The 18,588-nt window shown below is 42.9% G+C and overlaps 1 protein-coding gene across 1 annotated transcript in view; it reads right to left on the bottom strand.

Moving 5' to 3' along the window:
- Snx25 (sorting nexin 25) overlaps positions 1–18,588 on the bottom strand; it is a 115,848-nt gene that overhangs the window by 10,181 nt on the left and 87,079 nt on the right. The window contains exons 8-14 of the mRNA XM_059244660.1: positions 16,020–16,151; positions 13,918–14,187; positions 12,390–12,551; positions 7,792–7,923; positions 5,446–5,586; positions 2,533–2,646; positions 1,342–1,506 (exon numbers count right to left, since the gene is read on the bottom strand). Coding sequence (XP_059100643.1) covers positions 1,342–1,506; positions 2,533–2,646; positions 5,446–5,586; positions 7,792–7,923; positions 12,390–12,551; positions 13,918–14,187; positions 16,020–16,151 — 1,116 coding nt within the window. The remainder of the gene's footprint in view (positions 1–1,341; positions 1,507–2,532; positions 2,647–5,445; positions 5,587–7,791; positions 7,924–12,389; positions 12,552–13,917; positions 14,188–16,019; positions 16,152–18,588) is intronic.

Consider the following 18,588-nt stretch of genomic DNA (forward strand, 5'->3'; position numbering starts at 1 on the left):
AAAACTGGACAATGTGCAGAGAGTGAGAGACGTTGGAACACTCAGTCCTAAAGGTGATGTCTTCATCAAATCCCTCTCCTTAAGGCTCAGGGACTAGGTTCTTTTGTTGGTTTTTTGTTGCTTTGGAAAAGGGGAAACATGATGTTGAGGGAGGTGGGGAAGATCTGGAAGGAGTTTTGGAGGGAGAAGACTATGATTGAAATATATGAAAAATTTTTAATAAAAATTAAAAAAATAATAAAAGAAAGCTGAGGTTGTGGGAACAAGGACCAGACTAACGATAGGTCTTTGGGTGTTATCAGCTGAGCAGTCAGACAGTTTCTTGGAAGCACAAGGAGTTCTCTAAAACTTGTTGGCTTCACACTGGTCCAGGAACATTAAATACTTCAAAGAGGTTGAGGAAGGTGAGCACTGAGAAGCAGGCAGGTTCAACACTCACTGTTAGAGAACAATTTCACAGTGACCAAGTCATTGGTGTATCCAAAGGGATTCATGCCGAGGACAGGGTATGAGGAAAGTTTGCCAGGTCTAGACAGACGTGGAAGGAGGGGGTGGTGGAGCAGCTTCAGAGATGGGGTTTACACAGAGACTGAATAGAGATGTGGGCATTTCTCAACTCAGAATGCAATAAAGTACCACACTTTTGTTCATAGTCATTCTCTCTGCGCAATCTCAATAAACCAGTCCTGAAGAAGAGTCACTGCCATTTAGCAACAGGCTAAGGAGAAGCCAATTTTGGAGGCTAGTCTCTTCTAACGTGCTAGATAGCTGAACCAGGGGTTTTGGTGGTTGAAACATACATTAAGCGTGAGGTTCAGAATATGAGACTGAACATGTTTGCTGTCTCTCCAGTGAATGCTTTATCATACACATCACTGCCAGCTTCTTCCTGATTCAACACGCTCCATGGTTCTCCATGTCCAAGACGATGCTTCGGCTCCCTACCCTGCCATGACCCCTTTGCCCTTCTTCCATAAGCACATTACAGACACCCGCCAGTCTAGTCCTTTGGTCTGCCGACTATCCCACAGACACACCTCCTCCCTGAGACCTCGGACCCACACCACCTTCTTCCCTTGCTGCGCTACCCTGGTCACCATCCTGAGGACCCCGCTGCAACAGCACTTCCTGTCTGCAGTCCACTCCCCCACCTTGTCATTTACCTTCTGTTTGTGTTCTAATTCTTCCAAGGGGCTACCTCCCAAACGTGCAGTGATCACTGAAAGCCGATGCATCTGCCTTACAGCATTTGCCTTTCAAGAAACAGCTCTTCTTCCAAACACCCTCCAGGAAGTTACCTGCTTGACTGTACTAAAGTGGGACCCCCTGAGGACCGCTCACCTCCTGATGGGAGAAGAAGTCTCGAGGAAGTTTTTCCAGAAATGAAGATAAGGAAAAGGAGTTTTTTTTCCCCTGTACATCAATAACCTTGAGGTAGTCAGGAGAAGGGCTCAAAAAGGCATAGAGTGCTTCGCTCTGACACAGTCTCTCATCTGAAAGCAGGTTCTGTGGAAGGAGAGAATGAATTACTTCTACACAGAAAACTCTCTGGGCTGCTGAGAGCTGCAAGATGAACGAGGCAGAACTGACTCTGGTATGACCTCACTTTCACCATATTCTAAACAAAAAATGGCTGCCTTTTCTCTCAGAAATAAACTAGGTGGGAACACTTGTCAGTGGTCTTCATGGCAAGAGATGGCGCCCTAAGAACTCAGCCTGCGGAAGGCAGTATGCAGACGGTGCTTGGTACTGCTTGATGTCGTAAAAATTCTTCGTTTGCACACCACCCAAGGTCTCCAGGGCTACTGCTTTAAAGACAGCTTTACTCATCTGCATTTGACCAACTTCACGTTTGCATATTCCATGTGGACACCACAGAAGACCCTTTTACAACTATGTTCAGATACGGTAGCCTTGCCTAGAGGTAGACAGTGTCACCTCTTTCAACAGAATGACTGCTTACACAATTATGTAACTGTTTACTCTGGTCCCTAAGCTCTTTAAGTCCTCGAGTTCTGTCCATACTTATCTGGCCTAGGAGAAAGAACAGAACAGAAACCAAAGAGGCTTTGGTTGTTTGGAGACCAAGTCTCACTATGTAGCCCTGGCTGGCCTGAAACTCACCATACAGACCAGACTGGACTTGAACTCACAGAAAGCCACCTGCCTCTGTCTCCCATATGCTGGGATTAAATGTGTGCACCAACACACCTTGCCATGAATCAAGTTTATGTGTGAGCTAATGTGGTTATCATACAGATTAGCAACGTGATGATAAAAATGTTTGTATCCAGTGTCATAAGAGAACTGGTTTAGAACAAACCACAGGAGGCCACTGGAGAATAGAATGATGAGTGGGAGAGTCATCTTTGGGGAAGGTAGAGCTGGGGCGACATCTATATGGCGCTGGTAATATTAACTGGGGGGTGGCTTGGGAAGACAGAAGGCAAACTAGCAAGCTCCTGGGATGGTGGCAGTTCACCTCCAAACGGCTAATCTCACCCTTACATTCCAAACTTCCCATTTGCTTACCTGTAAAAACTTATTTAACTGATTCTTCGACTTTTCCAGAAACTTGTGATCTATAGATTTGAAAGGCAGCTTACTGAGAGAAGGCAACTGGACTTTTTTTAAAGAAGGGACACACTGTGGGTAGAAAAGATCAAATGTTACTCTTTGGAAACTACATTTTAATCTTAAGAAAGCTTTTAATTAAAATTAGAACAAACCAATAGCACCTTCTTACTGTCTAGTCCTCTGTCTCTCTCCCCACCTCTTAGAGAAAAGCTCTCACAATGTAGTCCAGGATGAGCTTTAACTTGTGATTTTCCTTTTTCAGTCTGCCTAATGCTGGAACTGCTGGCATGCACTACCACATGCAGCTAAAACGCACCCACTGGAATCAGGCTCAGAGAACGTGGAGGAACAGGACAGTACTGTGATTTGGATGGGCACACACACAGCACACTGTGCTGTGCTGGAAGCCCAGAACATAAGCTTTCCTCCTGGAAGGTGTGTTTCTAGCTTCTGGGGGGTGGGGGGTGGGGGGACACAAAACAGGTCGTAGCTTTAGTAGCTGCTTTTCAAAGGAAACCACAGACTAAATATATTATTAATAATAAAATAAATAACAACAGGCCTCCTTTTGTGGGTAGAGTCCTCCATTCTATCAGACCGGTGCTGGATATATGGTGTGAGCTATTTCACTCTTAAAAAACTATCTCAAGTTTTAGAGAAGCGAACAGGCAGTGACATTGGTAACGTGCGTCCACTGCTCATAGATGTCACAGGAGAGGGTCCTCATGACGGGGAACTCACAGCAGCAAGTGCAGAGGGAAAAAGGAGTGCCTAACCACAGGTCCAGACAGGGCACAACAGTCACAAAGCCACACATGGACTTCATTCAAATAGCGTGATGCTTCGGTATAATTACCTTTGTATGTTTTAAGAACATTTATTTTGCAAGTACATTTTATGTCCGATTTTATTTTCCTCTTTTGTCTTTGTTAACAAGCTAAGCTGATACTAAGCTTTAGTGTTACATGGCTTGTCACATGGAAAACAATCATGCTTCCATAGTGCTAGTTTTACCCAGGAACTATTGGAGGAATTTATTCTTATACTGAGATAAACGTTTTGTTTTTATAGAGTAACCATAGTCAAAGTGAGAAATGCCGTAGCATGTACGACTCTCAGTTTTCGCTGCCATTCTTTTAAAAGTACTTGAAAAGCTAGTGTTCAGAAAGTCCTCCATTCAGAATGTTAGAAATCTGATTCCCGATGACACTCCGCTATACTCATAGACTGGAGCCTAACATAATTGTCATCAGAGAGGCTTCATCCAGCAACTGACAGGAGCAGATGCAGACCTATAGCCAACATTAGGCAGAACTTGGGGATTCCTGAAGAAGAGGGTGAGGAAGGATTGTAGGAGCCAACAGGGTCAAGATACCACCACCACCACCACCACCACCACCACCACAACAACAAAACGGCCCACAGAAGCAACTAACCAGGGCTCATAGAGGGCTCACAGACAAGTGGGGAGCCTGTATGAGTCTGGCCTAGGTCCTCTACATATATGTTAAGGTTGTATAGCTTGGTGTTCCTGTGGGACTCCTAACAGTGGGAGTGGGGGCTGTTTCTGACTCTTTCACCTGTTTGGGGGACCCTTTTCCTCCTACTGGGTTGCCTCGCCCAGCCTTAATACGAGGGGATGTGCCTAGTTTTCTGATATTGACATGCCATGTTTGGTTGATGTCCCTGGGAGGCTTGCCCTTTTATAAAAGGTAGGGAGGAGAAGTGAATCTGGAGGAGAGGGGCTGTGGGAGGGAGGGACTGGGAGAAGAAGGAGGGGAAACCATGGTTGAGATGCAATATAATACATGAGAGGTAAATAAAGAAATTAATAAATTAATAACCCATTCTTACATTTAAAAAAAGTGTCAGAAATCACCCCAAGAGACAGAGTTAGAGGAAACAAATGCCTTTCGTTGGCAAAAGAGAACCCTGAGAAGTAACTGGGGCTTTCCAGGGTTAGCTCATTCTCAGCAAGAAAAAAACGGCCTGAAATTCAGACTGAAATGGCTACAGAGGTTTTCACCACTGTGATAAAAGGAACTCGCCTTCTGTAGAAAGTGAAATCTCCTCCAGAGGGAAAAACGGGAAGAACAAACAGCTCTAACCCCGACTTGGCGACTCTGCACACTCCCTGAATCAAGTAAGCATGGAGTCAGTTTCCCTCACCCAGCAAATCCAGGAACTCACCTGGATTGCTGCCTTCCAAACCTTTTTGACTACGCCTCACAACGGAAAAGGTACGCTATTCTACAACCATGATGCACATTTATGATCTCTGTCTCTACATTACATATGCTATATTGTAAGTCAAAGGGAAACAGCTAACCGCAACAAAATCATGCAAGTGTTTTCCACACACCACACATCCTACTGTAGCATTTACTCCCTTAGTCCTCAAACAGGAAATGGCAGATCTGGGATGCCAGGCTGAGCTCTCTGGTTCTGGGTGTTTTCAACACTCCACTCTGCTGACTGACTCCTGGAGTACATGGAATGAAATCCTACACAGCTTCCCCTTCTAGTGATTTAACACTCAGCTGATTTCATGACCCATTAGAGGGTTACAGCCGGCGGCTTCAAACCCACCGGCCCTAGATCCCTGGTCTCTTACATCTTTGGGGTTCTACAGCTATTTATAATGAAAATTAGACAAGCATCTGGCCGGAAGGATTTGGGGCAGACTAGATTGTTTGATCTATGAGTAATTTCCAAATGCCAGGCTGACCACACTGTCACTCTGGCATCAAGAGCAAGCAGACAGAGCAATCCATTTTCCTCTGTGAATGGCGTGAGCTCTTGAATGTCTTCATGCTCAGAAACTCTACAGTCCTGTGTTCACGAGTCCGTGTTCATGAGTATTCATACCTCACTAAGTTTCCGATGTAAATTCTGAAACTCACTGAGCCTTCTTGGGACGGTCCAGTTCTTAGTTTCGACCCCTCCAACTTCTTGTAGGTTTACCCTGACCAAGTAGCAAGGCATTTGCTCGCCATTCTCTTCTGTCACCTTGAAAAACCAAGACAGAAAACGAAGTCATGATAAGCAGACTCTAAGAGAATTTTAATCACCTCCCCCACCTCAACATACACACACGATTATCCTTTCTCTGCTGTACTCTTCATGGCACACTCAATAAACCCTGGGAGTCTAAGTGTGATGGATCTTACTCAGCAATTAGGTCATGTTAAATGACACAGTGGATCTTAAAATCGGGGAGGTTATCTGAATAGATCTAAATCATAAGAAACAATCATAAGAAACAAAACAGAAAATGAAGTCACAAAGATTAGAAGCCTAAGAAGGAAACAAGCAAGAAAAGAGAGGCCAGACCTCAGGCTTACAACAGGGAACTCCTGAACTCTGCCAGCAATCTGAATACGCCTGGAAGCGAGTGAGTGCTTGTGGTTTTGTTTTTCCCTCTGAGTGCAGACAACCTAGCCTGTGACACAGTAAGTGGAGGACAGCTACTGTAGTGGGGGTTCTTTACTGTCCAGCTCACACATTCTCTCTCTGTCTCTGTCTCTGTCTCTGTCTGTCTGTCTGTCTCTCTCTCTCTCTCTCTCTCTCTCTCTCTCTCTCTCTCACACACACACACACACACACACACACACACACACACACACACACACGGTGGGGGGCATTTGTACTAATTCTGAGCCTGAATTAATATCATGAATTAGAGAAGAATTTTAAAAAAAAAGCGAAGAGACACTAGACTTCGTGGACACCCACATGCACTGTGTGAGCAGGAATACTATTCCACTGTATAGATGGGATGTGGAGGCATAGCCAGAGAAGTCAACTTCCCACAAATCTAGTACGCGGGCCAGGCAGGATCCAAAGGCAGAGAAGTCTGGCTGATGTAAACACATCCATCTTACAAGGGACTTCCTGTTTCTACTTCCCTTATCTTTTCAGTGACGGTGGTACCACAGCCAACACCTGAATAATGACTGGATACTAGGGCCACGTGCCTGTGAGGAAGGCCCCTCCTGAGGGGCTGCCCTCCTCTCTCCACGTCTGCATGAGGAAGATTCTAATATGCTGAAGCAGCTCTAACGACAACTGAGAAGGCCCTCCTCCTACAGGCACTACCTTCTGAGTCTATCCCATCCCTACACGCCCATGCAAATGAAAATTCCATCCACAGTTATCAACTGGTACATTTTTAAAAAACGGTACTGCATGGTAGAACACAGCGTTCCCTAATCCTCTGCCCCACAGCCTGCCTTAGTGGGAGTGCTCACAAGTGCCCTTGGGCACCTGATGAACCTTCACACCCGGCTTTCAGAGCAGCGAATGGAGAACACGCTGCTTCGTGTTTGCCATATCTAGAGGTAAACAACGTTTTGAATGTTAAGCTCGCTCACACCCAGCCTGTCAAGCTGCAGAGAGAAGAGTAGATAAGAACAACAATAAGAACAATTGAAACAAAACATCCATGCCATTGTGCGCACTCACAACCTTGCTGTTGGTGTGGAGCATGGTGGGCATGACTAGTTCCCTCCAGCTTTCCCCCGACTCAGGGAAGGACAGCAGCAGTAACCAGACAGTAAATGCTTAGGAGCTCCTTCCTCCTAACGGAAGTTATTTTATAATCAAATGAAGGGATAAAGCAGGGAATGAGAAAGCTAATGGGGTGAAAACAATCCAAGTATATTATATATGTGTATGAAAATAGCATAATGTAATCTATTATTTTATACAACATATACTGGTAAGACAAATGGGTAAGAGAAGGGATAAAGTGTACCCTTCAAAACTTTTGAAAAAAACCAAATAATCAAGAGGAAAAACATTCATTACTAAAGATCTTAGAGTTTCTGAGATCTAATTGAACAAAATGGAACAATAAAACATATTTACATTTTTCATTTTTTAGTATCTCCAACTTCCTAGAAACACTTCGCATTTTACAACCATCATAACAGGAAAAATAAATTAGGAATGCGAGGGCATTAACTGCTCCTTCTCAAGGCTGCTTACAAGTCAATGAACAAAAGCAACTCTGACCGAGGTGGAGGGAGATGAGATCCACACTGTGAAGTCCTGGGCGGTTTCCACTCAGGCACAGCACACCAGAGTGAAAACAGAGGGAAGGACGGTAGTGGACACACGGGCTAAAGAATGGGCACCATGTTTGACCTTCAGTCTTAATTCTCCAGGAAAACTATGGTTTATACAGAAGCGCGGCGGTGGCGGCGGCGATACCTCTGCGCTGGTGATGGCCGCTTTCCACAGGCCCAGGTTCTCACACCACCAGTCCGTCCTTGCCATGTGTAGCTGAAGATCTGCGCATTCTTTCTCTATGACGAGAATTTCATCCTTCAACTTGGAAATAATCTACCACAGAAAAACAACCTGGGAGTTACGAGAACAGTTCAAAGGCTCCGCAGTCAGCAGAGAAGCAGCATACAAAGCCAACACACAAAATGGCTGTGCTTCTACATGTTAATGATGAATGATCCAAAATAGGACCGGTTTCACTTAAAACAGCACCTGAAAAATAAGATTCTCAGGTATTAGCCAAGGAAACAAAAGTTCTATAACACCAATAAAATGATTAAAATGACAAATATTTGTAAAGAGATCCTAAGTTCATGACCTGGAAGACTTAATATTGTTGCAATAACAGCAATATCACCCAGGGCAGCCCACATATAGAATGCAGTCACTGTCATAATCTCAATGGCAGAAATACAAATATTCATTCCTAAGTTTATATGGGATCTCAAGAAATGCCCCCAAACCCCCCAAAAAATTGAAAAGTAAGAACAAAGTTAGAGGGAGCTGGAGAGATGGCGCAGAAGTTAAGAACATTGGTTGTTCTTCCAGAGGTCCTGAGTTCAACTCCCAGCAACCACATGGTGGCTCACAACCATCTACAATGGGATCTAATGCCCTCTTCTGGTGCACAGGCATATATGCAGACAGAACACTGTATATATAATAAGTAAATAAATCTTTTTAAAAAAAAAAAGAACAAAGTTAGAGTACTTACACTTCCTGCCATCCAAACTCATTAAACTACAGTGCACAAAACATGTGGTCATCTGATTTTCAATAAGGGGCCAAGAGCCTGTCAACAAATGATACTAGAAAACTGGAGAACCCCATGCAAAGGAATGGAGGTGGGCCCCAACAAGTAGCTAAGAATGGACCCGAGACAAAAGCATAATAACTATAAAATAAAACCCAAGGAAAACGGGGCAGTGTCGAAAGCTGAGGTTCACCTACAATTTCTTGGTACGACACCAAAGGCACAGGCAACAAGAGAAAAAAAAAAAGGACTTCTTTAATTTCTTCCCCCAAAAATGCGCATCAAGGAAGTGTATCAAAACAGAGAGATGCCAAGCACAGCATGGGGGAGAATACTTACATAGAACACATTTGATAAAGCATCAACAGTAGGAACATAAACAGGACTTCTGAAATTCAGCACCAACACCAAACAACCTAATTTAAGAATGGGGAAAGGACTTGCATACACAGTTTTTCAAAGAAAATGCATGAATGGCTAACAGGCACATGGAAACCTGGCCAGTGACACGAACAAGTGGGGAAAGGCAAGTCAAAACTAATGGGGTCCTCTCCTGGGGTGAGGACTATCAAAAATAAAGAGAAGAAAGGAAGTAAAGGGCAGAGACTAGAATCCTTCTGTGTTGGAAAATGGTACAAAAGCTGGAAAATGCACGGTTGTTCCTCCAAAAATGAAAACCGGAGTCACCAGAGAGCCCTGCAATTGTACTTCTGGGTATATATCTAAAGGAAGTGGAAACGGGATTCTGAAGTGATTTCTGAATGCTAATGTTCACAGCGGCATTATCTGTAACAGCCAACAGTTAAAAAAAGAAAAAACCAACCATGTCTACAGGAGGAAGTATGGAAACACAAAATATACCTATCGCGTCTTAAATGTCCCATCTTTCCTAAGACACGCCATAGGCTTATGCAAGCTTGCAGTTTACAGACAGCAGCTTCCTCTGAAAAGCCCTCCGGGCTTACCACCTCAGAAGGCTACAAGAAGAATCCCGTGTTGACACCCCTGTCCTCAATGTTACCATCAACAGGCCCTGCCTTTTCTTTTCATAGAGCCAGCATGTTTGAGGGCTGGGGGAGGAACTATGGAGAGCTCTGAGGACACACCCATCTGCAATCCTCAGCACTGGGTTACAGACACACATTGTCATGCTAGGCTTTTTACATGGGGACTGGGGATCTGAACCTAGGTCCTCACGCTTGTGTAGCACACACTACTGACTGAGCCCTCTTGCCAGCTCCCTGTTTTCCTGGCTTTTCAGTGATCAACACAGTCCCATGCATTTTCTCTTAGCTTCTGTGAGGACTCCTTCCAGCTAATGATTCACTCTCAGTGACAACCTACGTGACAGAATCAGAATTTCTCTACAGAAATAAAGTAAAACCTGGGCTAACATTACATTCGACAGCCAATGATACTGTTGGTTTAGAGATCTGAAAGGTAGAGTATTGAGCCAAGCCCCAACTGAGGAGAACACCTCTATTACACGCAAGGAAATGCGAAATCACATTTAACTCAGGAAAAAAAAAATCATCCTGGTAAGGTTTTCTGGGTATCTGTTAATTGCTAGGTTGCCAGTCTTTTCAACATCAATCTTTAAAAAAATAAATAAATAAGCAAATAAATAAGTAAATAAAAACATGACTGTTAGACATATTTTACGTATTTTATATTTTCCAACCTGAATGACTTAAAAGGCAGATGAGCCTCCTCCTGGAGGTCTGAGCATAACTGTCAGAAGTGGAGGGCTCCCTGCACAGCCCAAGGACAATCTGATTAACAGGAAATGAGGACTGCCCACGCTGGGATCAGAGATTAGTGTTCAAATTAAACCATCACAACACTGAAGCCTCCAAATCGCTTGAGAATCCCGTCCTGTAATTACGGCTCAGAATGCTTAGGCCACGATTATTAGAAATTCTTTCAAGAAAGGCTGAAGAATGTCTCTCAGCCAAATGATGACCCAAACAGAAAATAATTCACTGGACACTCTCCAACTCATCTTTCATGTGGCTTCCTAGAAGACACATCTTAATTTAAAATGAGGTAAATCCAGAATAAATACAACTGTTTCAGAGGAACATGCCACACAGCTGACTGAGTCTCCACTGGGCCAGCTGATTCTGTTTATCATGTCAAAGATGTCATGGGCAAACTCCAGGGCCCTCCATACTCCATATGTACTAACTGGGAACAGCTCCACGTTGAGGGGAAATAAATGTCTTCTTCTGATGACTCTGGAAACATGTTAGATGTTTCCTTTCCCCCTCACAACTCTAGAAAAGTGACACATTAATGGGCTAGACTCTTGCGGGCTTTCTCCAGTGTCTTTCCTCAAAGCCCACCGGCTCTAACTGAACACTGACTGGATTGTGAATGAACTAATATTCTGACTGTAAGTTGGTAAAATGCTTCTATCACCTTGGTTTTCTTACAATATTGTTTCAGAGATACTCTCCTATTATAAAAATCATTTGAAGTCATAAAAGAAGTATTAAAGAAGTACCAACACTGGAAACCCAATGTGATTCATTAAAATTGTTTCACCAAAAGTTGCTTTCCTCGACACATTCAGGAAAAGCTGGAGGAGACCCATGTAGTAGAACAAATCACACCTATACTTTAGAACCCTTGTTGGATTCCAAAGACACGCAAAAACAGGACCAATCTGTGAACTGCTCTTTGCATTAAAAAAAAATGTGTGTGTTCATGCGCGTGCGTGTGTGTATGAATGTGCGCACGTGTACACTCAGGTGTCTTCGTCAACCACTCCCCACCTTACTGTGAGGACCTGCAGTTCATCATTTTGGCACACTGCCTGGTCATCGGGCTCTAGGATCTGCCTATCTGTCTCATCAGTACCTCCCCTGCCTCTTAAAGCACCATGCCTGGCTTCTACACAGGTGTGGATAACAAGCACCTTTCCCCACGAGGCCCAACCGATCCCCATTGTTTACACTTTTAAAAACATTAGTTCTTTTATTTTATGTGTCTGGGTGTTTTGTTGGCAGTATGTCTATGTACCACATGTGTGCAGTGCCCACAGGGGCCAGAGAGGGTATCGAATCCTCTGGAACTGGAGTTAAAGATGGTTGTTAGCTGCCATGTGGGTTCTGGGAACCAAACCTGGATTCTCTGCAAGAGCAACAAGTGCTCTTACCCACGGGGTCGTCTCTCCAGCCCCCAGTTGTTTATCTTTTCAAGTTAATTTTCGAAGATATATTTATTTTATCTTCCATGTACGAGCGTTTGCCTGCATGAGTGTCTGGCTGTACATTGTCTGTGTGCCTGGTACCTGCAGAGGGGAGACGAGGGTGTCAGATACTTTGGAACTAGGGTCACAGACAGTTGTGAGCTGCCATATGGGTGCTGGAAATTGAACCCAGGTCCTCTGTAAGAGCGGCAACTGCTCCTCACTGCTGAGCCATCTCTCCAGCCTAGAATTCTGCCGAAAAACATTAACAATGCCTTTCCCCTTCCCCAGCAAAGAGAAGAATCCAATTCTCTGGGACCAGCATAACAGGTGTTCAGAATTGCAGTGAAAAGGAAATACCTAACATTCTCAAACATTCAATCCTCTTGGCTTTTAGCAAACCACAGTTTTCGTGGTTCTGTGAGGCTCTCTGGGTTGTGAAAGCACAACCTGACCACGGAACCTGCTTCTGGCCACCATTCTTAAGGAAGCGGACAGTTCTCAGCATAACCTGGAAACCACTATTTATCACAGAGGACACACTTTCAGAGACAACCTTGAAAGCAAGACAGTTACCTTCTTATCAGGTTTTGGTGCATTTTGAATAGAACTTAGAGCTTGCCTTTTATATTCAAGTTTCTCACTTAGCTCTCGAAGTTTGTTTACACCGAAGCTAGCTTGATCACTAATCCCACCGGTGCCTTCCAGGGCTTCCTCGCCAGCCTCACTTCCAGAACCCTGCCGGAAAAACAGTAAGCCAGCGCGTCTTAGAACGGCAGAAGATCACTACTCACCCACTGCATAACCCTGTCCCCAAATACCGAATTCCCGTGAAGGGAAGAAGACTGCAGGAGGATCTTCGGAGTGCTTTTACCCTTCCCCAGCAAAGAGAAGAACCGAACGTTCGGAACCAACGTAGTGGGTGTTCGGACGCATGAAAAGGAAAATCTCTAACAGCCCGAATGGGAGGGGAACCCCATGGATCAATTCCCAACCACGGGACTCTGAGGGGAGCAACTCAAGTGCCTGCCTGCCATCCCTGCAACTGGAATGTTCTCTTCCACCTCCGCAGGAGACAGAGGTCACCCTCCCAGTCTTCCAACAGCATTATGACATACTGTAATAAAATGCCCATATTTAACAAACTCCATGGTATTTTCATGGATTTTTTATTTTGTTTTTCTTTTCTTTTTTTTTTTTTTTGGTCTTTTGCCTGTTTATTTTGATTTTCATTTGTGTTTTTTCCCCTTGCTTTTGGTTATTGTTTCAGGGTAGTAGGGAGACACTGACATCATAAAATTAAAGTTGTATGTGGGGAGGTTGGAAAGATCTAGGAGGAGCTGGGGGAGGGAGAAAACCATGATCAAAATATGTAGTATGAAAAAAACGAACTGAAACATGCTCAAATCTGGACTGCTAGAAGCATTTCAGTGTGCAATTTGTTCATTATTGCTCTTGAGAACGTGTTACACAAACCAACATATACTTTACAGGTAAACAGCATCTGCAATGTGATTTGGGGGGCCTTGGCTGTCGAACAAACAGATCACTTAGTTTCCATCTGTGGACACTGCAGGGAACCACTCAGGACTCTCTTCCAGTCTTTCCTCCTTAACTTTCTCCCACACTGTTTCTTTAAGTTTTTAATGAATTGTAGCAAACAGCAAATTCAATGAAATGAAAGTATTGCTAATTCCAGAAAAACAAGCTGTTTTCATTTTTAGATGTTCTTAATGATCACGTGTAAATATACACATGATGATAAAATCCTACCCCTTGTCCTCCCTCAAGTGAGTATTTAGTCTTTCATAAGAGACAATGCCGCACACGTGCGGAGGATGTTCTAGTCAATTATAATTGGTCCAGGTGCACTGTGTGCTGCCTCAGGAACAACTCGCTGAGGTAGCTCCGGCCGCTGTGTCTGCTGGGGCACAGCTCTCTCTCTGCTCACATGAACTAAAACAAATTCTATCATGCGGCGACACTTCCCTACATTCAGTTACTTCCAACCTTGCTTCCCTTAACTTCTGGCAGGCATCCGGTCCTAACGAGGGAAGTGTCTACCACAGAGGAGTGGAAGCAGAAGGTCAAGGTAGCTGCTCACCAGTTCCTCCTTGTCGAAAGCCTGCTGGGACGCATGCTTGCCCTCTTTGGCCATCAGCTTCTCGTACAGGTCACTGACAAGGAACGGCGGGTAATACCTGTCCCTCAGCACCTCGTACACATCTGCCTGGATCTTGCTGAATACCTCAGTACCTTTGTTTCCCACGAGACACTGCTGGATTTCCTTGTAAAGTGACTTTTCCACGGGTATTTCTTTGCTTTCCACAAAGAAATGCTGATAAATTTCACCAACTAATTGTGGAATTTCACTCTGAAAAGACAGGAAGATGAAGAGAGAGAAAGGTAAGAAACGCTGTCTCTGAGAGAAAGGGTTTCCCACTCAATTCCCTACATGATGGAGCTAGAACGACAGTACCTAGCTGTACCCTGGAACCGTAAACTCAGGGTCCTACCCTTCTGTATTCACATTCAGGTCCAGGGGAAGTATCAGACCTTGAAAGAAAACCACCACTTCTTTAAGGTGGATACTTACACTGAGCTGTTAAAAAAGTTAAGAAAAAGACTGGCTCTCGTATCGCAACAGATCCTCAACTTCACGGAGATGTGACTTACGAACTAAAGTCTAACTGACTTTTATCTGATGTAATAAGGAGAGGTGCTCACTTCGCTAACATGAGAAGAAATTCTCAGCCAGAAAGAAGCCAATAGAGTAACCAGAGATTAAAAACACGACAGGTGTTCTTCAGGCTTAACACTTCAGAATAACTCCACTGGCACTGAGCCACACAGACAGCCTAGTCCTGAGAGGCACATTGGGGTTGCTGCTGCACCACTGTAGAAATACAAAGCTCTCCCCCATGCACGTGACCCTCACGTGTTCCAGCGGTGCTCCAGCAGTGCTCCCTCAGCTCTAAGAACACTCCGAACTCCCAAACAGTCATAAAAAGACATAAACTAACAAACATGACTCATTTATGCAGCTGTCAGATCAAACCACAGCTACTTTCATGCTTTTATTTCATTGAAAATTTTCCAATTATTGCCAGTAGTTTGGGAAAACTCTTCAGATTACTCTGTACAATTCTTTTGAGAGCAGCCAAAAATCACCCGGAGTCAAGGCTAGTGATTATGTTGAGAAACAGAAGGTAATTTATACCTTGTGAATCAGCAATGAAAAGTAGTCCTGAGATTTTAAAATACCACAAGACTAAATTTAGCTGCTTAGTTCAATGTGTGATATATCAGGTACTTAATTTGGTTTTCTAGTCTAGCAATATTCATATGCAAATGAAATTAAATGCTCTTTGCACTTATGTTAATGAATCACTCAAATGCTATATGTTAATACAATATATATGATATACATGTGACTTAGATATATTTACCTATATGAAGAATGTACAGACATTCTTTAATTCTAAAATAGGTATTGAGAACTTTCTATTGGGTTCTTTGCTTGAGACACATTTGAAACCAAAAATGTTTGAGTTCCTTTGTTCAATCGTATTTTATGTGAAATGAAAGGGGAAAAAAAAATGTAAAAAGTGTACATCACAAATAGAAAGACTAAAAAGCAGGAGAATTGCTATGGTAATGAAATACACATGATGATGGAGCAAGTTTATGAGGCTGAGGTGACAGTGATAAGGCCTATTCTTTTGTAAGTGCAACATAGACGGATACATATTTTTGTAGTTCATTAAAATGATGAAATCTAATCTCTTGGTACACTTGTAAATAGTCCCCCTTGACTATTCAATCAAAAGCATCTTCTATAAAAATATAGTGCAATTTTATTTGCCATAATAGGCTGAAATAGAATGATGTAAAATGCTACTTTAATATATACTTATCCTGAGCCAGGCATGGTAGTGCATGCCTTTAATCCCAGCACTTGGGAAGCAGAGGTAGGTGGATCTCTGTGAGTTCAAGACCAGCCTGGTCTACAAAGAGAATTCCAGGATAGCCAAGACTACACAGAAAAAAAACTGTCTCAAAACAAACAAACAAAATATAGACCGACAGACAGACATACAGACAGACAGACTTATCCTAAAGCATCATTGAGTTGGTGATATACTGCCTAGCATGCAAGCTTTCATTAGCTAATGATTAATATTCCTTAAAGCATAAGCACACTACCTTGTTAGCATTTTTCAGGTGTTCCACAGACTCCCAAAAGCCAATCAGAGTCTGTTTGTCCAGCCGCTCCATGTATGTTCCAAAGCGCTCTCGGTAGAAAGGATTGGTCATAATATCTTCAAACTGAAGAATCTATTAAGAGAATATAAGGAAGTGTGATGGTTTGAATGCAAATGGCCCTCACAGGCCCCTAGGGAGTGGCACTATTTAGGAGGTGTGGCCTTGTTAGAGTAGGTGTGGCCTTGGAGGAGGTGTGGTCTTGTTGGAGTAGGTGTGGCCTTGTTGGAGGAAGTGTGTCACTGGAGGTGGGCTTTGAGGTCTCAGATGCTCAAGCCAGGCCCAGTGTCACTCTGTCTTCCTGCCGCCTGTGGATCTGGATACAGAACTCTCAGCCACTCTCCAGCACCACATGTGCCTGCATGCTGCCATGCTTCCTGCCGTGACAATAGTGGACTGAACCTCTGAACTGTAAGCCAGCCCCAATTAAAAGTTTCCTATAAGAATTGTCATGGCCACAGCCGGGCAGTGGTGGCGCACGCCTTTAATCCCAGCACTTGGGAGGGAGAGCCAGGTGGATCTCTGTGAGTTCAAGGCCAGCCTGGTCTCCAAAGCGAGTTCCAGGAAAGGCTCAAAGCTACACAGAGAAATCCTGTCTCAAAAAAACAAAAAAACAAAACAAAACAAAACAAAAGAATTGTCATGGTCATAGTATCTTTTCACAGCAATAGAAACCCTAAGACAGAAAGATTTTCTAAAGACAAAATTTCAAATGTCAGTCTGCTTTTAACTTCCATGAGTTAACTTCTACACTCAGGGAAAAATGCATTTTCATAGACAATGTAAGGTAGTATACCTGATAAGATGAAATAGCTCTCAGGTTTCTAAATTTTAAATTCAGATTCCTGAATATTCAAAATGCATATATTCAAAAATCACTAATTTTATACTAAACATTTAGTTATTCAACAAACATTTATTTGACATCTGTTTGACATCAGGACACAGATAACAATTCTTGTTCTGATGGGACATACAATGCTAGAAACAATAAACAACTGAAGGGAAATGTCTAAAAGCTAAGGGTCTGGAATTTGGCATTTGCTTCCTATCATATTTCATATGGCTGAGGAAAAACATAAATGGACTTATATCTTGATTGTTGATAGTACCATAGGCACTAACAAATCTTATGTAAATACTATTCTAATTGGCCCCTAAAATTCTACTGTATGGATTACCAAATCAGCTCTATCACTCTTAGTATTTTTCACATTCACAGTAAAAGAGAACACTGGATATCTGAAGATGTAGTAAGAACAACCACAAACAGGGACTGCTGTAATAGGAAGAAGCAGATGACTCCCATAATGATTGATGACTCAACTAGGAAAAATGACACAAATTCATTTAGAAGACACTTAAGACCTATATCCTTAGTCTAAATCAGTAACAAAACTAAAATTTAATAGGCGAAACTCAAGTACAATTAGAAACTTTCATTTTGAAATTCTTAAAAATTAACATGATGTGCAAATATTCTAAAATATCACCATTAACATATTCTAAAATCACATGCAAAAAGTCAATACACACTCAACCCTTCCCTCAGCAGCCCTTATTTAACCTTACTGTAGGCAGAAAGGAGGACATATTTTTAAAAAGCAATTTCTGGAAACTGATGAAAGGAAATGACTTACTGAATATTCAAAATGAAAATATTCAAAAATACCAATTTTGTATTACTCACTGAATCATTCAACTAAGTTTTTCTGTTCGCTTTTTTTTTTTTTTTTTTTAATTTTTTTTTTTTTTTTTTTTGGTTTTTCGAGACAGGGTTTCTCTGTGTAGCTTTGCGCCTTTCCTGGAACTCACTTGGTAGCCCAGGCTGGCCTTGAACTCACAGAGATCCGCCTGGCTCTGCCTCCCGAGTGCTGGGATTAAAGGCGCGCGCCACCACCGCCCGGCTTGCTTTTTGTTTTTTGTTTGTTTGTTTTAACATCCACTTTACATCTTTTTACCATTTACAACACCAGCAACAGAATCAGTTTTCCACAAAAGATGTTAGTCAGCACAACTATTGCAGATCACTTGAATTTCGGTAGTTCATTAATCCTGGGATATACTAACACCTGTTTTTACTTTTTGTAAGCCCTACCAGGGAAGCCCTGTGAAGCATGAATCTTCTTCTGCATGCTCCAAGGAAGTAGAAAGGAATTTGTATCAACTTTGGCTGTGGAAAGACAAGTCAACAACTATTCCAGCAACAGAAGGATGGGGGAACCATTTCTTACACTCGTATAGAGTCCTAGACCACATTCAATAGTGTTCATTTTGATTTACCCTTGGATCAAATACACTGATGTGCAAACTAGCCTCAAATAAAAGGTCGGTCACTTATTGTCACTGACGTCCAAGCTTCAGTTATTTTAATTTTCTCTTCCTCTTTTTTTTTTTTCTGAACGCTTCAATCTTTCCACTGGGGACCACTTGTACGTGTATGAGGCAGGGGAGGGGAGTGGCCCTTGAACAGAACAAGATAGATTTGTTTTCATGGGGCGATGAAAACTTT

This window comes from Peromyscus eremicus, chromosome 17 (assembly GCF_949786415.1).
Source record: "Peromyscus eremicus chromosome 17, PerEre_H2_v1, whole genome shotgun sequence".
Lineage (NCBI taxonomy): Eukaryota > Metazoa > Chordata > Mammalia > Rodentia > Cricetidae > Peromyscus > Peromyscus eremicus.